The following is a 24293-nucleotide window of genomic DNA, read 5'->3' as shown; positions in this document are numbered from 1 at the left end:
ACCTGCGCATTCTCGGGAGCTCCGCGGTGCAGTCTGGGAAGCGTAGTTCGCTCGCTCGGCGTGGCGGCAGGTCGAAGTGACCGCAGGGACTACAGGCCCCAGGGAGGACCGGCCCAGAGAGGCGGAGCCGCCGGTGGCCTGGGCCTGCGGGCAACACGTCACCGCGTCAACAAAGGGAGCGTGGACGCCGCAGGGCCGGCTGAGGAGGGCGCTGCTGCTGTTGCCGTAGCAACGGGATGACCTATCACAGCATCCGCAGCAGCGCCCAGGGGACAAGCGGGGATTCTGCCAGCAGCGGCGGGGCTGGCAGTCCGTTGCAGGGCGAGGCGCTTGGACTGGAGCAGGTGGAGCTCCCGGCCCTCCGAAGAGGCGGAAGGGAGCGCCGCGGGGGGGCAGAACCTGCCTCCTAGAGGCACAGCCTCGTTGCCCTGAGGGGCTGCCTTAAGAACCAGGCTGCCCCCAGAGGCCCTCTTGGATTGATTCAGTGGATTGACCCCCTTCAGGTCAGGGACGTGCGGTGGGTGGGGAGGCGGGTGAGGCAGAGTCCTTCGAAAAGCACCACTGCAGCGTGAGGCGCAGGGTGGAGAGGCAGGGGAGGCAGAGCCTCCCCAGCAGAGTCCTTCACAGGCAGCACTTCAGATGTATTTGCGAGTATTGATTTGGTTGAAACAAAATGAGATAGTTAACAGTCAAATGCTCTTAAGGGATGCCTCACACATATTGGTTTGATTTTACACAGGGATCATGACTTCGGAAGAGGAAGCCTCCCCAAGACCCAGCGCGGAGAAAGCAGCGTTGGTTCCGTGGCGTCCTTGTGCCAGCCTGGGCAATCCTGTGTTTTCCTGTATGCTGGATGCCAAGACCCTCACCACTAGCAATTTCCTAACTCAGCCGAAGTCTTTGCTGTTTAAAACAACATCCAGTGATTATGGTGCTATTCCACCAACCTCACAAATGGTGCCCTGTAAACACTTCCCAAAGAACAGTGCCTTTACAAACCATTTATTCCATTGTGGGTTGACACAAAATAACTGCATTAACACTGCCACTGACAAAAACAGCATGTATGATTATACAGCTCTTCTGTAATGTAATAGTGGTTACTTTGTAAATGAATAAAACTTCTAAAGAGTCCTGATTGGACCTTTTTGATCAGCCCATACTAAGCCATCTTACTTGAAAGTAAATCTGATAGTAAAACAATTGGGGTCTTAGAGGCAAAGAAACTGGAATTTACTGGGAAATTGGTGGTCTTCCCACTAACACTACCAAAGCTAGGAAGCCCAGTCAGCAACCAGATTAACAGAGACTCCCATGTTCAGGGTGGTCACAACTCCCTGAATGTTAGGAGAAAGTAAAAAGTGATAATCCCAGGGCCATGGCAACTCATCCCCTTCTGCATGACCTTGGTCCAGGCAGGCAAATCAGTAAAGTCCACAGAGGAACTTATTAAAACATCAAAGAAACAAAGCAATGGGGGATGCAAAGGAACAAAGCAAGACAGGTATCAAAAAACAGCTAGGACTGGCAAAAGGGGAGTGTTAGCACAGAGATTAAAACAAGCAGCACTAAGCATTCCTTTTATTCAGAGGGAAAGGTGAGATATAAATCATTTTAAGTAAACTTTCCTGATGCACTTAGTGAATATGGTCCCTATTATAGTTACATTTGGCTAAGGAGTCTGGTCTCTTCACTTGCATGGGTGAGTGGACATTTTTTTCACGAAGCACCAGCTAATTTCAGTACTAAACTGGGGCAACACACCCAGCATCCTTGTACATGACAGTGCTGTTAGGCAGGGTGTTAATGTCATGGCCCTATTTGAGAGGATAATTCAAAATCACTTGAACATCACCTCTTGCCCCTTGACTTGAGCAGGTGGGCTTAGATGCCAGATCAGCTGTTGCATGCCAATCCCAGCACAAGGGCTACCCCAGGGTCTATTGACCTGGCTGAATCCAGACAGTTATTTTATCAGCTTATGAACGATGACATACCATTTTTATGAAGATATGCAACCTTAGCAGATGACTTTTCAAAGAAACCAAAGCACGAGGTTTTTCTCTATTTTGTTTATTAAGAGATTAAATTAGAAAAAGTGCATTCTAATGACATTTAAAGTAAATGTTTTGCATAAAAGAAACAGAACAATTTTATGAACTAAGGATTTCAAATGTTATTCTATTTTAGAAACAAATTAAGGAGAAGAAACATCTGACTTTGTCAGTTAACACAGCAGCAAAATATCTTCTAAGGATGTATGTCAACAGATATGACTTGGCTAATTATATAGAAAACATGCCTTTTTTAAAGAATCAGTCACTTCCTTGAATTATATGTCGAATCTTCTCAGCATCTTCTTCTATAGTTTTATTTGAGGGTTCAATCTTAAGAGCAGCAATGTAGTCTTGAAGACCTGGTATTAATTTGGCATAGGTATTTTAATCTCATAATGACATTTTACATTCTAAAAGCAGATTCTGAGAATACAACTACTTGACTGTAAGCAGAATTCCCCAGAAAAAACCTGCACAATCCCACTTCAAGATGTGAGCAAAACAGTCTAAGCCAGAATATTTACATGGCATTCACTGAAGCTACCCAACTATATTGTTCTGCTCTTACTTCCTCAGGCTTGTCATAATTTACAGTTAATATTACACTAAATCTGAAGATAGACACATTACCCTCAATAAAGAATAGTGTTTTATAGGCAGAATCACAACTAGAAGAAGCAACTACTCCCAACACTGCTGCTCCTTTCCCCTATGGCTCCACACATAGGTTCAGGGTTGCATTCAGCCTTGAAATGAAGGTGGATGCTAATGCAGACTGTTTGCCAACACATTAATTACCAAGCCTTGCACTTGGTAATTAATCCAATAGGCTGTGAAGGCCAGACCCTGCCCTTTTTGTGGGGCTCTTTGTCCTTAGATCAAAAACTAACTGAATAAGGAAGGGTTACAAGTAGAGGAGAAGAAGAGGGGGGAAAAACCAGCTTTTTTCCTATTCACTGTCATATTTTGCAGAGAGGACTGGTCAAATAGATATACAGCCTAATTCTATCCGCCCTGATGCCACTGGTTACAGCAGCACTGAAACAGCCGCCACTGTATCCAGCAGGGCCAGGGAGGCCTCAGGAGGTCTCCTCAGGAGAATAGGACTTTTGTCCCCTTCCCGTACGGAAAGTCCCAGGCCCTGCAACAGGGCTAATCAAGTCTGTGCCAGCTATTTTGCTGGTACAGACTTGAGAAGCCCCATGTCGGACTTTTCAGCCTGATGAGTGGGCATAGGATCCAGTACAGGAGGCCTTTGCTGGTCCCACCACACTCCTTGGCCAGTCCCTCCCCCGTTCTGCCCTTCCGCGCCCCAAAAAGCCACACCACCACCTGGCAGTGCTACTTACTATTGGTGGCTCCAGCACTGGGTCCTCCTGGTGCTGGTCCAGTGCCAGTGCTCCCTCCTCCCCAGCTGCCACAAACATGCATTATGGCATGTTTACAACACCCAGAGCCAGGGGTATGTGCATACCCTGTGCCAGCACAGACAACAACAGGATTGGGCCCACAGTCCCCTCCCACAACTGTCAACCTGACAGACTGAAATCTGTTTTACCCATCAGCATCCACACCTTTTAGAACAACGCATTTTAAAATGCCGTGTTGCTATTGTTTTTATGAGACAATGTATATAGTCTTGTACATTCCATTAAACATTAAAAAAAAGATAGAGCCAGCAAGCACAGGGGTTTCATGTTAAGTATGCATGTGAGCTTTATCTCTCCTTACCTTCAGCATACAATTCTAGCTCACAGAATGCTGTTCCACGTCGCACATGAGCTTTTACTCTTGCCTTAGCGTTGTCTGGGACAGGGGGGATCAACAAATCCAGGGCCTTGAAAAATATACAAGGTAATAAGTGTTAGATTGAACAGAGACCCTTTTTAAAGGAAGCATTAATTTACACAAAAATGTACCAATATCAAACGTATTTGTTTGCAAGCATTTCATTAGGTTTCCTTCTATCATTTAAAAAGGCTCAAACATTTCAAGTGGTCCTTTGTAGGGGCACAGTATAGCACAAGCATAATATAGCTTTTGGAAGAGAAGAGTATGTGCCAAGTCTTAGTGGGTATCTATATTCTCAAAATATGTATCTCAATATAAAAACACTCATCATCAAATAACTCTTATCAAAACCGTTCCAAAATCTGCTCAACCAGTTTCTACAACAGGGTATCTTTCAAATGCTCATGGTATCTGAGCATAAGTGTGGAAATGCTCCACAAAGGAGCCATAGCAGTGTTATACTTCACCACAGTCATAATTTTTATCACAAGTATGAACCCTCAGCAGAATCAAATTCATATGGATCAAGCTAGTGAGCCATGTCACCATACCATAGGAGTTTTTTGTCCATCTTAGTTCACACTAACCAACATACTTGAAGTTGCATCTTCCTGAGCTCAGATATGGTAAAACTGAGTAACATGCTGACATAAAATTCTTTTTCCATTACTCCATGGAACTGCTCTGCCTGAGGTAACAGTATTCACCTCTAAATTTCTGAGTAAGTTTCTGCAACAAGCATCTTCCCCAATCCTTATCCTCAATTGGCTCAAGAGATCCAGTTCCCTCTAATTTCCCTCTCATGTTAAAATTTCTATCCCACTTGTCAACAAAAACAGTTCATAAGGAGCTTTACATACATCTGCTGGTTTTTTTTTCCTAACTTAGACTTCAGTGGCCCCCATGGAATGCTGAACATTCTCAGTCCACATCAGGCTGTTTTGGGGGTTCACATTTTCTTTGAATGTACATACATCTCTACTGCATACCTGTGCAGTCCCCCAAGCATGCAGAAACCACTTTCTTCTTTGTGGATGGTCCCTTTCCCTTGTAAACTGTTAGGCAGAGTTCACTATTGCCCAGCTAATGCCCAGTTTCAACAGCATCCTCTGTCTTCTGAGTGATGTAGTATCACCTGGAGCAGTGGTTCCCAAACCTTTAGGAGCCCATGGACCACTGAGGCAAACACTGGAATTGTCATGTACCACGTGCAACTCCCTCCATCCCCACCACACAAAAAAATACAATTCAATTTGGTAGTCCAGGAGGGAGCACTCAAAGACACTGGAAATGCCTGCTGCGGGGGGCGGGGGGGGAGTCCATTCTCCATCCTCTCTGGTGGTCAATGGGGAAGCATCTCGCTGAGTGAGTGTTCCTCCACAGACTACCAGAAAGGGTGGAGAATGGACCCTCCCACAGCTGGCACTTCAGCAAGTACTGGACAACCAGAGAGGGTGGAGAACAGACTACCTACAGCCACAACCAACACTTCAGTGGTCCTTGGGGAAGCGCTCACTTTGAGAGACACTGGAAATGGTCAAAGGTGATCTCCCCCCCCCCCCAGACCTCACAGACCACTTCTCAGGGTCTCATGGACCACCTTTGGTCACTGACCTTGGAGGAAAAACAAAAGCTAAGTGCTGAGCCCAGAGTCTTTTGAAGACTGTGCAAACTGCTATTAAAACTACAGCAGCCAGTAGAGAATGCAAGTCCTAGACTCTCACCTGAAGTAGCAAAAACAAGCATTAAAAGACTGCACATATGAGTTTCATATTCTTATGCCAATCATGACACCAAAATAGGCATCTAACTATTGAAAATGTTGATACTGCTTTTCAACAAAAGAATTCAGAAGTTTCCACAGCAAAATAAGAGCATTGCCCTCCTCTGGCTAAGGACCAAGGAATCACCACTTTAAAAAGGTGCCTCTTTGCCCACTTTGCAGGAGTTATAGGTAGGACATTTTCTTGAATCCAACAGTCTCTTGATCTCAGTACAGAGTATGCACTGCATCACACATGACAAAGAATCTTGCAGCACCATACAAACTTATGTGAATTCAATCTTACACCTTCAACAAAAAAACCCACACACCCAGAAAAGGAGCAAGTGAAATTAGGGCAATTCCTCTTGCCACTGCACTCAATGAGTGTATGCCCTGGAGTGAGTGACAGACCAGAGAGGTGAATCTGCTGTCAGTCTCAGTTCCTGCAGATTTTCACCAACCTTCAATTGGTCAGGTTACAACTTTAATGAATTAAAAAAATGAGAGATGCTGAACTTTCCAAAAATTGGGGGCACACTGCCAAATGTGGCAAAATTGACAACTGTAAACTTTAAACATCATCAATATTGCACAGAATAGTCACATCTGTATGATACAGGCCTAAAACTAATTTGCTATAGGCCTAATACTAATACCTTAGATGAATCTTCAATTGCCTTGTGTAGATTTCTCAGTCTAAGGTGGCAAGCAGCACGATTCAAGTATAATGTTGGAATCTTATTATTGATACGGATTGCCAAGTTATAGGCACTGACAGCTGCAAGGTAGTTTCCTGTTGCAAACATTTTACTAAAAAAAGATATAGAAGTAAAAATAAAACCATCTCATTACTAAATTTCCAATAAGATTTAAAACTTTAAAAGTCACATTAACATCACAATTCTAACCTCTCACAATTCTAGCCTGTGCCAGCCTGCTGGCACTGCATCCAGGAGCAGTGTCAGCCAGCACCAAGTAAGGTGGCATCAGGTGGCATGGAGTCTGGAAGATGATGGCGGGATGGCATTTTGGAGGTGGGGAAGGGGTGTTTTAGAGTGAGGGGAGAAAGCAATGGGGCCAGAATGGTCCGAGGAGAGGGGCAGATTTGGTGGAGCAGTTCTCTGCCATATCCTAATCCCCTTCCTGACTGGCCAGGCATTACACCAGGCTTCCAGGATTTCTGCCAGTTCATGCAGTGTGGATCCAAAGAAGTCCCATGGGGTAGCTGAGGCTTTATTTATCTGAAAAATTTATATCACACTGTGAGGCCTCCCTGCGGGGAGGGGGGGGATTGGCCCACCCAGCTTTTCCTAGGGGGACCCCCTTGTGGAGGTGTATTGGAATTGCGGAAGATATTACCGAGGAGATAGGGTGTGGTGTCCACAGTGCCCCTTGCTCTGAGTAAATGCAGCATTAAAGCCCAGGTGGTAGCTGGAGGTGTGCTGCACAGCTGCAGCCACTAGAGCATAAGGAGATCCTTCAGGTATATAGGGAGCACCTGAGGCAGAAAGAGTTTGGTGGGTTTTGAAGGAGTGCAGGTTGGAGGGGAGACTGACTTGGTTTATGGAATTGGGAATCAGACTGTGGATTGTGACTGGACTTTGGCTTTGGACTTTGATTTGGATACCCTGACGGATTGGACTGACCTACCTGGAACCTGACTTTGGACAGTAACTTGGCTTATTGGCAACTCTGATTGATTGGACTGGTTTACAAGGCCCAGTGGATTGGGATTTGGCAAAACAGGAGGTCTCAGACTAGTTCACCAGAGGAAAGGGGGGGTTGTGTCACCCAGCTTCTCCTCTTTGGGTTGGCAGCATTTACCAGAATCAGGAGCAGGGGCTGCTGTCAGTAGATCCTCCTGCCTGCTCTCCCAACTGCCTTGCCATCCCTGGCCTCCAGGTTTATGCAGGGCAGGCCCCTCCCCTTTGACCCCTCCCCTTCCCTCACAGGGATTGGTACAAAAAGGGTGTGTCTCTGGGACTGCGCTCCCCTGGGACTACCACAACTCCTCCTCTTCTTCTCCTCTCTGTCTCCCTCCCACCTCCTCTCACCTGGAGATGCTATGGTTGTTCCTGAGATGGCTGCGGAGGCTACTGCCTCTGCTCTGTTCTCTGCCTTTGGGGGGCAAGAGTGCCTCTGCCTTTTCAGGGATAGAACTGCCCAGGCAGCGTATGGGGAGGTGCTCTACCGGCTTCCTCCCTGATTCTCTGGCCCAGAAGTCTTCTCCCTGGGTAAGTTGGGGACCTGTGGGAGGAGGGGAACCCCGACACACCCCATGAGAATGTTGACGGGGTTTTAGTATCCTGGTCGTTGAACAGGTGAGAGAAGCAGTCGGCACTACGGCGCATCGTGCCTTTGCGGTGCCGGATTGAGAAGGAGAAGGTAGCAGGGCCAGGTACCAGTGAAGCACCCTGTCATTGTGGTCCTGGACCTGATGGATCCACTGGAGGGGTGCATGGTCTGTCACAAGGACAAAAGGATTAGCAGTCAGGTAATAGCGCTAAGCGGTATTGGCCCACTTTATTGCCAAAGCTTCCCGTTCTATGGTGCTGTACCGCTGTTCGGCAGGTTGTAGCTTTTGACTGAGATATGCTACAGGCCGCTGTCCTTCAGGATACTCCTGTGCCAGGACTGTACCTAGTCCTGTCGATGAGGTTTCAGTCTGTACGATGAAGGACCAGCTAAAATCCGGGCCGTGTAGAACTGGCTCCCCTAGGAGGGCCGATTTTAGCAAATCGGTCAGGGGGCTAGCGCAGGAGGCAAAGTGGGGGATGAAATGGCTATAGTATCTGGCGAGCCCCAGAAATTGTCGCAGCTGCCTCCGCGTTCAGGGTGGAGGGTAGGTCTTCAAGGCATCCATCTTCTTGGGTTGGGGTACAAGCCAGCCTTGTCCCACTACATGCCCCAGGAAACGGAGAGCTGTTGTTCCTAACAGGCTCTTCTTGTGGTTAGCCCTTAGCCCTGCCGTGTGTAGGGCTGCCAGGACCTTTTGGAGATGACCCAAGCACTCCACCCAGGTTCGGCTGAAAGTCAAGATGTCATTGAAGTATGCAACACAAAATGTCTGAAAGGACGTCAACACACAATCAGCCAAACGATGGAATGTCGCAGCTGCCCCGTGCAGTCCGAAAGGCATGAACGTGAAATGAAAGAGCCCCCGGGCGGTGGCGAATACGGTCTTCTCCCGGTCCTGGTGTCGGAGGGGCATTTGCCAATATCCTTTTGTAAGATCCAGGGAGGACAGGTATTGGGCTTCTCCTACCTGGTCCAAAAGGACTTCTGCCCGTGGCATGGGGTACATGTCAAATTTGGCCCTTCTATTCACCTCTCGGAAATCAATGCAGAAGCGGACGGTGCCGTCCGGTTTGGGTACTAGCACGATGGGGCTGTGACATGCACTGTGCGAAGGTTCAATCATGCCGAGGCGCAGCATGTCCTCCACTTCTTGATTCACCACCTCCCATCGTTTACGCGGAAGCAGTCTCCAGGGGGTCCGGACCACCGACCCTGCCTCCGTTCGGATCTCGTGCTGTATGACATGAGTCCGACCTGGGGTGGTTGAAAAACCGTCAGGGAAGGCTGTTAACAGGGTCTTCAGCTGAGCCATTTGGTGTTCTGACAAAGTAGCCCCAAATGAGGGCAGTGTCGGCGCAGCCGGGAACTGAGTATCCTATCCGCACCTCTCCTCCCCAGGGTCTACCAGCAGCTCTGCAAAAGCGGGCGCTGGGTCAGGAAGAGGGTCGTGCCATGCCTTCAATTGGTTCACGTGGATGACCCTCCTTTGACAGGGTCGCAGCCCACAACGGACCTCATAAGTACAGGGCCCCAGGACCCAGTGAAGGGAATGGTCCCCTCCAGGGTCTTCCCGGCTGCTTTGGGAAGAGGGACCCATGCACCAAGACCTGGTCCTTGTTTTGGAAGGAACGTACCTGGGCGGTTCGGTCATAGTCACGCTTCTGTTGGTCCTGGGTGCATTGGAGGTTCTGTTGAGCCAAGGCCTGGGCTGTCTCTAAGGTCTCTCAGAGTCGGGTCATGTACTCCCCTACGGGTAGGGGTGGGGCCGGTGTTGGAGGAGCCCACCCATCCTGGAGTATCGCAAGCAGGCCGTGGGGCCAACGGCCATACAGCAGATCGAAAGGAGTGAGGCTGGTCGAGGCTTGGGGGGGGGTCTCTTGGACAGCAAAGAGGATTGCATCCAGACACAAGTCCCACCGGGTGGGTCGGTCAAGGGCCAACTTCCAAATCATTGCTTGAGGGTCTGAATGAAACATTCCACTAAGCCATCGGTTTGGGGGTGGTAGATGGCTGTGAATTTTTGTTTGATGCCCAAGGTTTGACACAAAGCCTTTAGCACCCCTGATGTGAAGGGTCTCCCTCTATCAGTCAATATCACACTGGGGAGCCCCATCTGGGCAAACAGGTGCATCAGGGCCTTAGTAACCCCAGAGGCCTGCATCCCCCGAAAGGGTACAACCTTTGGACAGTGGGTTGCATAGTCCATCATGACCAATGCGTAATGGTATCCCCTAGCAGTCCTTGGCAGTGGCCCTACAAAGTCCATGGCAACGCGCTTGAATGGTGTGCCAACCACTGGCAAAGGGCACAAGGGGGCCCAGGGTGGTCGTGGGGTATTCCCCTTCTGGCAAATAGGGCAGGTGCGGCAGTGCGCCTGGGCATCAGGGACCAAGGAGGGCCAGAAAAAGTAACGCAAAGCCCGGCCCACCGTTTTCCACGACTCCAGGTGTCCGGTCCAGTCAGCATCATGGGCAAAGTGCAAGACCATCGGACTAAACTCATGGGGGACAACCAGCTGCTTGTCAAAGCTGCATTTTTCCCGGGAAGGTGCCACCCACCACCAGAGCCCAGCCTACCTCTCAATCCGGGGAAAACGTTCTGCCCACCTGGGGTCAATTACCTGCCCTTCATTCACTGCGGTGTTGTCTCGGAGGTCGGCCAGGGTTGGATCCTCTTCTTGCGCCTGACAGAACCAGGGGTCGGCAGCCAGTCCCTCCGTGGGGGCGTCAAGTAGCACCTTCGGCGGCATCACCCGAGTCAAGGGTCCTTCGCCTCGGTCTTCCTCTTCCATGGCCAGAATAGTTCCCTCGGCCTGTTCTATGGCGTGCCACACCAGACCATGAAAGGTCGGCGCGTCTCGACCCAGAAGAATGGGGTAGGGGAGCTCCTCTGTTCATACCAACTCAACCTCATGCGCCTGGTCCTGGTAGCGTAGAGTTACCTTCACCATTGGGAGGCACTGGGTATGTCAGTGTAGGCAGGCTTCATTCGTCCAGCAGAGTACTGGGAGGCCAGCGGGTAGGAGATGAGCCCGAATCATTGAAACGGCACTGCCCGAGTCCAGGAGGGCCGTTATTTTCCTTTGTCCCAGGCTGACCTTCATGACGAGGGGCGCCGGGTGCATTGGTCTGGCCCGCCCTTCACCTGCCACCATCCAAGCAAGGTCACATTCCATGAAGGGATAGTCACGTTTGTAATGCCCCATCTGCCCACACGTGTAGCAGGGGCCATGCCGTGCTTCCTCCCCCGGTCTTCCAGAGATGTACAGCAGTGAGGGCGGCTGTCCCTGGGGTCTGAGCCTGGGAGACTGAACTGGGGAAGGTAGGAGGGCCATGGCCCTCTCGGGGGTCAGTCCTCACCCGTGGGGTCACGGGTCCACCCGGTGGCAGAAGCGGCCGCGAGGCCCGTCCATCAAGAGGGGGGCGGGAGTCACCCTTAGTACCTGCAGCGACGTGTGTTTCACTCCGAGGGTCCCGACGATCTTCAGCGGCCTCGGCATCTAGGAAGTTTTCAAAAAGCTTCGTCGCAGTTCCCAGGTCAGCGGGTCGGTGTCGGCTAACCCAAAGTCAGGATTCTGGGGCCAACATGTGATACACTTGGTCAAGTACCATCTTGTCCACGATGGTACGACCCTCTTCAGTGGTGGGCTTCATCCACCTCAGGGCCGCTTCTCGCATCTCGGCAATGATGGCCCGGGGCCGGCTTCCCCGGGTATACCGGATAGCACGGAATCGGAGGCGGAAGAAGTCCTCCGATATTCCATAACAGTCCAACAGGGCGTCCTTCAACCTGTCGTAGTTCACAAGGTCTTCGGGTGGCGTTGTCCTCCACACGGCGGCCGCTGGTCCTGATAGATAAGGGCCCAAGGTGCATGTCTACTGTGTGCACGGCCAACGGGCCAACGTGGCCATCCTCTCAAATGTGGTCAAATAAGTCTCTATGCCGTCCTTTGGCAAGAGGCGGGCAACCTTGAACTGCGGGGTTCCACCTGGAGCGGCAGCAGCTGTGCTGGTGGCCATCCCAGCTGCAAGTCCATCCTCGATTTACCGCAGGAGTGCTGCTTGGTCGGCCTGAGACTGGTGGTATAGCTCTTGCAGCAGTTGACTCTGGTGCTCCATCAGCCACTTCCCAAACTGGGCCAAGTCGGAATGATCCAACATCTCCGCCAGTCAGGATGGGGGGGCCGTACCCTGCTGGACTCTGGCAAGATCCGAGTCACGGCACCAGATGTAAGGCCTCCCTGCAGGGGGAGGGGAGGGGAGGGGGCTGGCCCACCCCGCCTTTCCTAGGGAGACCCCCTTGTGGAGGTCTCAGACTAGTTCACCAGAAGAAAGGGGGGGGTTGTGTCACCTGGCTTCTCCTCTTTGGGTTGGCAGCATTTGCCAGAGTCAGGAGCAGGGGCTGCTGTCAGCAGAACCTCCTGTCTGCTCTCCTAACTGCCTTGTCATCCCTGGCCTCCAGGTTTATGTAGGGCAGGCGCCTGACCCCTCCCCTTCCCTCACAGGGATGGTACAAAAAGGGTGTGTCTCTGGGACTGCCCTCCCCTGAGACTACCACAACTCCTCATCTTCCTCTCTCTGTCTCTCTCTCACCTGGAGTTGCCATCCTTGTTCCTGAGATGGCTGGGGAGGCTGCTGCCTCTGCTCTGGTCTCTGCCTTTGGGGGGTGGGCTGGCCCTGCCCACCTGGGTCCTGTAGCTCTGCAGACGACGTCGGGAGGTCCAGCCGTGGGTTCCTGACATCATAGCCAGGTGCCCTGCCTGGCAAGGCTTGTCCCGGCTGGCTGGGCAGGGGACTGCTCCCCTTCTCCCCAGAGATGGGGGAGGGGTGGCTGCCCAGCAGCCGAATGGCCTGTCTCCCCCCCTCCCTCCTCCAAGGCGAAGGAGGAAGCGGGGGGGGGGTTGGCATGCAGTGTTCCTCCGCTGCACTTATCCACCCACAGGAGAGCCCAGGCAGTGTATGGGGAGGTGGCCCCATGTTCCACCGGCTTCCTCCCTGATCCTCTGGCCCAGAAGTCTTCTCCCTGGGTAAGTTGGGGGCCTGTGGGAGAAAGGGAACCCCGACACACAGCTTTCCTATGCCAAAACAAATAGCCAAGGAAAATTATATCCCCTTACCCCGAGAAGACCTTCAACTGCCTCCTAACCTGTGCTGCTTACAGCACAGGCCATGCAGCCTGGCTGTGCCAGTGCAAGTCAGGATTGGGCTGCCTGTTAAAGAACACAATTCATTTTTTTCTTTAAGCTGAACTGTGCCTCAGAGAAACATGAGCTATCTCTGAGGAGAGAGGAAGAAATGTTTTCAGATGTTCATATTTGGTTAAAATGATAAAATACGTAAATACATTCTTGCACAGGTTTAGAAGGATCACAGAAATCACTAGCCTGCACTAAACTCCACACACACTTCTGCACCCAACTGACTTATCCACTGGTATTATTGAGACCATTCCATTGTCAAGGCACCGCAACTCTACAACTTATTGGGGCAATCTCCTGTGGACACCTAGGGGACATAGAGGAGGATCTCAGATGTTGAATAACTACACATATATGGGGAAAGGTGGTCTTTCAGATGCCCTGCCCCCAAACTATTTAGAGTTTTAAAGCTTAGCACCTTTAAAATTTTCATTCCCTTTCAAATTGCAATACATTATTATTATGTGTAGCATATGTGATTTTAACATCCTTTGAAACAACATCTAAACTTACTTTCCCTTGTCTTTCAACCAATCTGGGTTCTTCTCTTCTTCTGTTAAATCCTCTATCTCAGCAATGTCAGCATTTATCATCCTGCGAGCCTCTGCTTGCTTACATAACCACTGTCAGTAAAAGATACATAAAGCATTACTTCATGCTTTAAAATAATACACTCATGTTTGGTAAATATGTCACTGCATGGTATTATACCATACAATTCTATTATATAAATTTACCTGCCTCATTTTGACTTTACAATATAAGAGCCCTGCTGGATTAGATCAAAGGTCCCTTTATAAGGAGTTGAGTCTTAGTCCAGTTTATATGCATGGCTGACCAGATGTTTCTGGGAAGCCCACAGGGAAAGCATGAATGCAACCAGTGTTTCCCCCATTGACTAGCAGTCAATGTACACTTCCTCTAAACACAGAGTCTCTATTTTGCTATCATGGCCAATAGCCTTGCTTAACTAGGGTTTGATCACTTGCAACTTTTATGGTGAAAAACAAGGCTCTCCAGAGAAGCACTGGTGCTAACATATTACATGCTTTTGACTGTGGTAAGGTTCACAGTTCTAACACTCCACAGCTGTTTGGTGGACAGAAGCCACTTAGGGCACAACCCTAACCAGGTCTACTCAGAAGTAAGTCCTATTGTGTTCAATTGGATTTACTCCCAGGAAAGTGAGATTAGGATTGTAGCCTTAATCTATGCTAGTCACACATCACAAAATTAATAGGTAAATTAAGCAAAGGAACACATAAAGCTGCATCATTCCAAAATTCGTATTTCAAATGCTGAGCGGAATTTGACTAAAAGTATCACTAGCCCCTACTGGATAATGTCCATTATGCCACTAGTGACTTACAACTCCCTTACCTCTATATCATTTTATAACATATTAAAGCAGTTGTTTCTTTTTTCCTTCTTTCAATAAATGCTCCACAGCTGTACTGTTCCAAGGATGACATCAGAAAAACTGACAGTTACCACTCTTCAGAAAAAAAGTGGTGAAGAACACCAACTCCAAGCCTGTTTCACCCCCAAAGCAGCTAATGCTTCCTACCTCCTCCTCTTCTGGAATCCTAGATTCTCTTAGAGCCATAGGAAAGACTCGAGGGGTGAATTTTATTTGGATGCTGCTGACAGACCGAGGAGCTGGGACAGACTCTTCCTTTAACTTCTCTGAAAACATATTTCCAGTACTTCCACCTGCAATAATTAAACACCACAATCCACCATATTTCAAAGTATCAATTTGCAGTAAATGGATATCTTAAGGGAGAGGGAATGAGTAGTTTGGAACAGATGATAAACTACTACTTCCTGGCCATTTAGAAGTAGGTATTAAAATAGATTATGTAAAACTAAAAAGCCTGCAGCATTAACATTCCAAGGAAGCAGGGAGTCTTCCGAGGTTTGATTTCTGCACCTTAGATCCTGCATGCATTATGGAGAGTGGAAGCTGTTCATCAGCCTGTGCAATGATGGGTGTTTGCATGGAGAAATGAGAATCACCTGGCTTCACTTTCTTTTTTCTGATAAAGGCAGAATCCGATGTTGAGGCAAGATCTGAGTTTGCAGAAGCCCCTATGCAGAAGCCCAGTCATCACATAAGTAAACACACTCAATCATCAGACACCCACCGCTGAACTCTTTTCAGTAGGGGATGCCGCAAGAGAGCAAACAATTTTGCTGATAGCTGGGGAAACCAGAAAAACTGCTGGAATCAGTGGGCAAGAAGAAAGCTGTACCCTGGGAAGATACTGGGAAGGAGGCAGATTAAAAATGCCTCCGCAAGTTCAAGAAGGTGGATGTCCACATTTTGAAAGTTGTTTTTAATCCAATGAGAATATTTTACCTCTTGTAGTTCTATTAGATGTTCCTTGATTTGAAGATTTTGTTGTACTTCTTTCTTGCTTGAGTTTCCCTGGTGTTTTTTTCTGCTCCTGACGTGACCAGTCTTTCTCTTGCACCTTCTTTTGCCTCTCATTCTGCTCTTTCCATCTCTCAAGCTCCTCAGTGGCTTTCTTCCGTTCAGCTTCTTTTTGCTCTTCTATTCTTTGTCTTTCTGCATCTTCAAGCTGTTTAATCACAGTCATCTTAAACACTGTTCTACAATCACTTATATGGCATTGTAAGTTGTAGAGCCCTTCACAACCCATCTCTTCCATTCACATCCCTCCTTATTAACCCCCCCCATGATTCTTTAAACACTATCACAAGGGGATTCTAAAATTCCACCCACTTTAATCACATGCAAGGAAATTCCATTTTAATGGCAATGAGGCAGAGAGACCTCCCAAAGCTCCCTCCTTTCTTCCCCACAATGACTATGAACCACTTGCTGCCACATATAACCTTCCCTCATAACTGGATGGGAGCAATCATACAATTGAACCAACAAAATAAGTTGCTTTATTTGCTTTGATGTTCTGTTACTTATAAGGGTACTCTGGTCACAATTGAGAGATGGTATTCAATTTTGACTAGTTCAATTTTCTAAACAATTTAGCCATTCTTATCTCCAGCCCAGTCACACACATCCTGGAAAGCAGGTTGGCTCCACCTTCAGGCAGATTCAGGACTCTTTAAGCTCATGCTGAAGTCTTCTTTCAAGTCCTCACTCTAAAGGCCTGAGAGCATTTGCATTCCTATTTAATCACAATCAAAGGCAGCACTGAGTAGTTCACTCTGGACTCCTTGTTCAGAAGCAGCTTCTTAAGCTTTCTTTCCCCATCATCTGCCTCTTCTGAGAACCTCTTGTCACTCAATTCTCTCCCAAACCACCAACCTATCTCTCTCACTCACTCTGCTACCCCTTTAATTTCATTCCTCTCAGCCTCTGTGACCAATCATAAGATACACTTTCTTAGAGCTACTGACCACTGGTCCACAATTAAAAGCCAATGAGAACTCTTGGGATGCGGGGAAGGGATTAAATCGCCGAGGCTAAATTGAACTAAACAGAGAGCAAAGAAGGGGTCCAAAGATGGTGGGGTCAGACAGCATGGGGTTCTGACATGAAGAACAGTCTTTTGGGATCAAGAAAGTCCTTTGGGATATAAGATTGTGTTTCACCTGCGAATGAGATACAGTAGTACCTTGACTTTCATCACTTTGCTCTTTCAACCGTTTTCAATTATAACACATTTCAAATTTTGTCCGTGTGCTTTCCGATTTCATCCAACCTTCCATGGCATTTGCTGACATTCTTATGTTTATTTTTCTTTAATTTCTGTTTATTAAGGTTTCTGTACATTCACATGTGTAACACAGTTAATTACACTTTTTTGCCAGCCAGAATAAATTTGCAAGCAAAATAAGGCTATGGATATCCATCCATTTTTTACTTTCATGCATGCTTTGGTCTCTAACCTGACAAAAGTGCAAGGTATTGATGTATAATAGGTGTTACAAGGGAACTGCATACTGATTCAAAAGCAGGGGACAGGAGATGGGATTTCATCATAATTGAAAGTGGCAGAAATAAGGATAAACAAAAGTTATAGGGCACAAAATATGATTGTTACAGTTCTAGAAGATATTCATTTTAAAGCTTCCATGCAAATTGTAGCATTTGAAATAACATTTTCCAACAAACAGTTATAATATTTGTTAATTACTCAAAGTTCTGGTTTGCTGTCTTTCTTGCATGCAGAAATTTACCTTTATTGTGGCATCCAGAGCTAACTTGCGATGTTCTCGTGTTTGAACTGCTTTTGCCTCTGCTTCTGCTTTTGCATTCTCTTGGGCTTTGAGCACAGCATCCTCTCGGATTTTCTGCATTTTCTTCTTGTCATCTTAAAACAAAAAAGAAAGTCAAATATATGATGATGCAATCAAGGCCTGAGAAAGGTGAGCCATGGAAGCATTAAGCAGTGAAGATGTTGCAAAGAAGAGGAGACCCCATGAGCCAGAAAGCCAAGTCAAACAATGGTGAACCTGGCACAGCTTCAGGTCCCTTGCCTGCCACCAACTTCAGGAAGAATGCAAGGAAAACAGGGACCAACACAAACAAGAGACTTCAAATGCCAGACCTACCAAATCTCTTAAGGCAGTGGTTCCAGAATGTTTTAGTACCAGCATCCACTTTTTAAAATGATAGTCTATTTGGACCCATCTAGGTTTACATGACTTTAAAAAAAAAGGAAATCTAGAAATATTTTTCTTTATTTACAAGTAAATGTTTTTATATATTCCTTTATTTACAAAAAAAATTGATTCATTTCTCATAATGAGGTAGCCCTAATGAACTTTGATGAATGTTCTCCTTCCTTTCCCATTTCTCTCCAGAAAAATAAAGATTTTTTTTTTTTAATTCTTTATTAGGGGACCTGTGCCACCAGAAAAAAATTTAGTGACATCCCTATATTTACAAATGCTTGCAAACTTCAGGAGCTCTTTGCAGGGAGAGTGGAAGGCAAAGTGGAGGCCACTAGGAGGTGGAGCTAAGAAATAGCTGCTCAGAGCTTTGCCAAGTTGCTGCTTCTTGTTCTTTCAAGTGCTCACAAGGAAGCAGCAACTTACAAAGCTGCAAGTGGGCAGTTGCTTCTTAGAAGCTGGAATTCTGGTGGCTTCCCAATCAACTTAAAAAGTGACTGCTTGGAGCTTTGCCGAATCACTGTTTCTTGTTATTATGAGCACTCACGAGAACAGTAAGCAGCAACTAAGCAAACCTCTGAGCAGTCACTTCTCAAGAAGCCAATTGGGAAGCCGCCAAAACACTTAGCAGTGGCCTCTTAGTGTTTAGGTGGCAGCAGTGGTTGCCCCTTTTGGTGGCTTCCCAATTGAGAGGCAGCTGTCACCATCTTGGCCGGATCGCATGTGACTCTCCAGCATGGTACCTGGGGCCTACTGTTTCCAGCCTGCTACACCACTTGTCCAGCTAGTTCAGTATCATCTCCCTAACTAGTAGTGGCTCTCCAGAGTTTCAGACAAGGAACTTTCCAAGCCCCATCTACAGATGCAAACCATGTAAGAATTAAACTGAGTCCTTCCAATGAAAAACTCACCATTTTCCATAATAAGGGATTCCCACATGATTGTTTCTTTTTTATAGAGGGTGAAGAAAACTGAGCCATTCTCGATTTTTGCTGTACTGTGAGCATCATCTATAGGAGCATACAGAAAGGCTTCAAACAAAAATGGAGGAAAATTTACCTAAGAATAATTAAACATGGACATAAATATGCAATTCAAAATAGTTGAACATGCACATTAATATACATTTGTTTTAGAAATATGTTTGGACAACACCTTGTCAGTATTACTCTTAAACAAGTCATTAATTCCAGAACTGCTTACTTATATCCCAGCTTGTTGTACTTGCACAGAATTGTCCAGTGTGATTCTTTCCAAATAGTACATATGTTAAAGCATGGACAAGCCCCAAAATGACTCTCTCAGTTTCTCCCCCCCCCCTTTTTTGGGAATACAGAATACATATAAGAATTGAACTACTGCTTTTCTGGAACAGATCAAAGGTCCACTTAGTCCAGCATCCTGTTTTCACAGTGGCCAATCAGATGCCTCAATGAGAAGCACATAAGCAGGGTGCAAATGCAGTTTCCCACCTTGCTCTGCCATGGCAGGCTGCCTCTAAACATTGGCAGTTCTATCTTGTCACCATAACTACCTCTCTAAGACTACAGTCCAGTGGTTCCCAAAGTTTTACTTGACCTACCTGGCCATTAGCCACAGCTCCCTATTAGGGCTACAATCCTATACATTGTTTAGGGCAGCAGGTTTTTAGTGAAGACTCTGCAGCTTCCCTGACTGGTTTCCATGGCTCCTTGGGGAGCTGCAGCTCACAGTTTGGACACAGCTCATAGGACAGCTATAGCCCTACACATACTTATCCAGGATAAGTAAATGCTTATTTTTATTTATGTAAAAGATGTTTATTTTTTTTTATTTAAAAGATTTATAACCTCACCTTCTACCCACACAATTTGGGTGGGGGGGGGGGGTTGGAACACTTTGGAGAGGCTGAAGTATGGGGCAAAGGAGATGACTCACAGAATTATCATATATATCAGTGGTTCTCAAACTTTTAGCACTGGGACCCATTTTTTAGAATATGAATCTGTCAGGACCCACCAGAAGCGATGTCATGACTGGAAGTGGCATAATCAAGCAGGACAAGTTTTAACAATCCTAGGCTGCAATCCTACCCACACTTATCCAGAAGTCCCATTCACTATCATTGTTAAAAGCATAGAGTAGCCTGTTAAAAGTATGGGTCTGTAACATTTCCCCAAATGCAGTGATATAACCACAGTAGCAACAAGTCTAATATATTAAAAAAAGAAATAATGAAATGAATGGGGACCCACCTAGTGGGTTCCGGCCCACAGTCTGAGAAACACATATTTTATATACACAGGGTGAAACAAAAGTAGGTGACAGTAAATGATAACATTTATTTTGCAATTACATATACATTTATATTTTGAGATTACATATACAGTTATATTTGCTAATACAATTAAATATAATTTAATATAATACAAATGCCATAGTTATAATGAACACCATCATTATAGTATAGTATAGTGTTGGCAACCTTCAGTCTCGAAAGACTATGGTATCGCGCTCTGAAAGGTGGTTCTGGAACAGCGTCTAGTGTGGCTGAAAAGGCCAATCCGGGAGTGACAATCCCTTCCACACCGGGAGCAAGTGCAGTCTGTCCCTGGTCTGTTTCCCTGGCTATGGGCCTTCCTTCTTTGCCTCTTAGCCTCAGACTGTTGGCAAAGTGTCTCTTCAAACTGGGAAAGGCCATGCTGCACAGCCTGCCTCCAAGCGGGCCGCTCAGAGGCCAGGGTTTCCCACTTGTTGAGGTCCATCCCTAAGGCCTTCAGATCCCTCTTGCAGATGTCCTTGTATCGCAGCTGTGGTCTACCTGTAGGGCGCTTTCCTTGCACAAGTTCTCCATAGAGGAGACCCTTTGGGATCCGGCCATCATCCATTCTCACGACATGACCGAGCCAACGCAGGCGTCTCTGTTTCAGCAGTGAATACATGCTAGGGATTCCAGCACGTTCCAGGACTGTGTTGTTTGGAACTTTGTCCTGCCAGGTGATGCCGAGGATGCGTCGGAGGCAGCGCATGTGGAAAGCGCTCAGTTTCCTCTCCTGTTGTGAGCGAAGAGTCCATGACTCGCTGCAGTACAGAAGTGTACTCAGGATGCAAGCTCTGTAGACCTGGATCTTGGTATGTTCCGTCAGCTTCTTGTTGGACCAGACTCTCTTTGTGAGTCTGGAAAACGTGGTAGCTGCTTTACCAATGCGCTTTAGCTCGGTATCGAGAGAAAGAGTGTCGGAGATCGTTGAGCCAAGGTACACAAAGTCATGGACAACCTCCAGTTCAACCTCCATTCAACCTCCATTCATTCATGAACCATTAATCCATTGGTCCATTCATGAACCTCCATTCATTCCAGTTCAACCTCCAGACAACCTCCATTATAGTATAACCCTAACACAAACCCTATTCCACCTACTGTCCACCTATTTTTTGTTCACCCTGTATATAAAATCCTATGTGCGTGTGCAAAAATCCTATATATCAGTGTTTCTCAAACTGTGGGTCGGGACCCACTAGGTGGGTCGCGAGCCAATTTCAGGTGGGTCCCCATTCATTTCAATATTTTGTGTGTGAGTGTGTGTGTATATATGTATATATATATATACATACAGGCCCTTCCCCCCATACTTCAGCCTCTCCTCGAGGGCACGAGAACTCCCCCAGCTCAACCACAGGGCTCCTCGTGAGGAAACGGGGCTGCAGCCCGGCGTCCGCCACAGAGACTAGCCTTAAAGGGGGGGCTGGAGGAGGCGGCGGCGGCCCACCTTGAGGTAGCGCTCCGTGCAGAAGACGCTGGCGCGCCCGCAGGAGGCTCCCTGCACAGGCACGCGCAGGGCCAGGTGCACAACAGAGGCCGTCTGCTCCCAGGTGTAGTCGCGCAGCCACACCGGCATGGTACAGAATCGGCCGTTGCCCACGCTCACAAGCTCGCCGTTGCCAGGATACGGCTTCCAGGAAGTTCTCCGAGAACTTCCGGTGGGATGCCCGTGCGGCGCGGCAACTACGTTCAGCGGGAGCGGCTGTCTAGCACTCCCCACTGTGGCATGCTGGGAAATGTAGTCCATTTCTTTTAGTATGTCCTGTAGGAGTGCTAGTCCGTGGCAGCAGAGGCCCCATTCCTAACCACTTTACTAGTGCTGATGCAGCCATCCGTCACCACATCCTGTGGCAAGGAGTTCCACAGGCTAACCACATGCTGGGTAAAGAAATATTTTCTTTCGTCTGTGCTAACTCTCCTGACGCTCAATTTTAGTGCATGTGTGTATCAAGGGACATCCACTAAAATTGAGTGTCGGGAGAGTGAGGACAGACAAAAGAAAATATTTCTTTATCCAGCATGTGGTTAGCCTGTGGAACCCCTTGCCACAGGATGTGGTGATGGATAGACTGGATTAGGGGATGTTCTTTTCCCTCTCACACAACACCAGAACCAGGATCCACCCACTGGGACAAAACCCAGCCTTTCCTCATAAGGAAAGTGCCCCAGCCCAGTAATCATTTGGACTGCTGTGGCTCTCCCCAGGGTAAGGGGAAAAATTTCTCCTTGCCTTGAGCCGAGTACAGACAGCCCAAATCTTGCGCTGCATACAGCACAGACCTGCCGGCCTGATTGTTCCAGCACAAGTTAGGATTGCGCTGCCCAAGGCTTAAGAGCACATTTAGGTTACTCTCTTCTTGGCTTGGCTCTCCAAGGAATGCTGCACTGCTTCCACTGCCAGTTAGGCAAGACTGGATTTTGGTTCAGGATATAAAAACAGCAGGGCTGCAAGCATCACGTGGTAAAGTTGATTGAGCAGAGCTTTTACTGCAGGTTCAAATTTGTGCAATACTGAATCTAGACCCTAGGGGCTGACAACAATCAAAAGCTGAGAAACGACCGACCCAGACGCAGAATTGAAAGATGACTTTTGCTTATTCAACATATTTCCATCCTCCAGGATTCTAAAAAAGGGCATCATTATTTTGCAATTAAGACATTTGTCTTCAGCAAGTAACCCATTGTTTAAAAGCCATACATACCTTTCAACTGGTTGGCAGTCCCAAAGAGAAAATGAGAATGATGAAGTTCCTAAGCAGCCCATCTTCTGAGTTGGTTACAACTACTTCCCAATTCAACCTTGTGGGCAGATGGTACTAGGACTGCACAACTGGCATTGACAACCCCTTTAGAGAACCATGCAACTGCGGTCACAAGGACAAATGAATGATGGCACTCTACCAATTCCAAAATAGTCCTAGTAATACAAATAGGAACCTTTGCCCACTATCTGCAGTGTACCTGCTGTTGCACTAAGCCTTCAGTGCCGCTAGTTTCTTTCCTGGCAGAGCTCTTGTGCCTTTGACCACTACAGAACTTCTCTACAGTAGGAAAAGTTCATTTGCATATTTGCTGCTTGTCACCCAATGATAAATAAAAGTGCGGATAGCAGGCATTAGGATGTTTGGAGGGGGGAATGGGGCATCTGTACAGCATACATAGAATAATTTTTGACAACTCCAGTAACATTAGCTGCAAGGAAGGTCAATATCAACCCCATTTTCACTGGACTGACAGCATTTTTCTCCTCCACTGGTACATTTCAGCACTGCTCACCCAGTAGTTGCAATCCAGGGAAACCAAAAGGGCATCCAAGATATTTATCTTTGCCGTCACGTGGGAGGACAGGCAGGTTCAGCAGCCCTCAGATGGCACTGCTTGATTACTTGGAGAAAAATGCTCTCTTCTGTAGGTACTTGGTAGTGTGTGTGGTAGAAAAGCCAATTTGTTACCTGTTTCCTATGCATGTTTACCTAGATAAAAGTCCCACTATGTTCAATGGGCCTTACTCCCAAGGAAGTGTGCACAGGACTGGAGCCTCCACTAGCTATGAAAGTGACACCAGGAGCTCTGCAAAGCATCAAGGTTCCAATCTCTGACCACTTAAAATTTCGCTAATTTGCACTCTAGCTTCCAGGGTTTCATAGTTAAAGCAAATCAATTTTTTTAGGCTGCAATCCTATACATGCTTACCTGGAAGGAGGTTTCATTGATCTCAATAGAACTTAATACTGAGCAGATATGCTTAGGATTGGGCTGTTACCCTCTTTGAGTGACTACTGGTGCCAGGTTAATATTAAAGCCAACAGCTTGCAAAGGTGTGCATAATAAATGCTTCCCTTCTCAATCCCCCAAAATGACCAAAAGAAATAAGGAGACGTTTACTTTGAATGGTTCCTTCTTCCATGTAATTGTTCAACACTGATGCACCCCTTCCTTAAACAGAACACATCAGATTCTCCTTTTATTACCATGTAAATTGACAAGATCTTTATTTTATCCACTTTGCAAGCACTTAATTCTCTCGGGCTTTGATTGTTAAACCGAACTGAAATAGTGATCATTATGACAAGTAACCAAAATCCAGTTCTTGTGCCCTCAAAGTTGTTTTTTCTTTTTCTTTTAAAATGAACATCCTGAAGTATTCAAACGATTTACATCTTTAAATAAATGAACACAAGCTAGATTGTCATTTGGTAAATACAATCAAATGAGTACCCATTGTTCAGCATCACATATTGAAACATTTAACGAATTACTTACACGGGACAAAAATTC

General features: G+C 47.1%; 1 protein-coding gene across 3 annotated transcripts in view; it reads right to left on the bottom strand.

Moving 5' to 3' along the window:
* Positions 1-2103: 2103 nt before the first annotated feature.
* The window catches only part of DNAAF4 (dynein axonemal assembly factor 4), a 36071-nt gene continuing 13881 nt past the window's right edge, over positions 2104-24293 (bottom strand). The window contains exons 1-9 of one of the 3 annotated variants that reach the window (XM_066636311.1): positions 21463-21607; positions 18625-18772; positions 17279-17412; positions 15471-15693; positions 14676-14821; positions 13622-13731; positions 6270-6423; positions 3789-3894; positions 2104-2416 (exon numbers count right to left, since the gene is read on the bottom strand). In XM_066636311.1, coding sequence (XP_066492408.1) covers positions 2316-2416; positions 3789-3894; positions 6270-6423; positions 13622-13731; positions 14676-14821; positions 15471-15693; positions 17279-17412; positions 18625-18772; positions 21463-21591 — 1251 coding nt within the window. In that variant the 5' untranslated portion in view covers positions 21592-21607 and the 3' untranslated portion in view covers positions 2104-2315. Of the gene's footprint in view, positions 2417-3788; positions 3895-6269; positions 6424-13621; positions 13732-14675; positions 14822-15470; positions 15694-17278; positions 17413-18624; positions 18773-21462; positions 21608-24293 lie in introns of those variants that run through there. The other 2 variants (XM_066636309.1, XM_066636310.1) reach the window with 2 other exon arrangements.

This window comes from Tiliqua scincoides, chromosome 8 (genome assembly GCF_035046505.1).
Source record: "Tiliqua scincoides isolate rTilSci1 chromosome 8, rTilSci1.hap2, whole genome shotgun sequence".
NCBI lineage: Eukaryota > Metazoa > Chordata > Lepidosauria > Squamata > Scincidae > Tiliqua > Tiliqua scincoides.
Note: the sequence above shows the minus strand (reverse complement) of the source record. Positions and strands in the feature narration are given on the sequence as shown.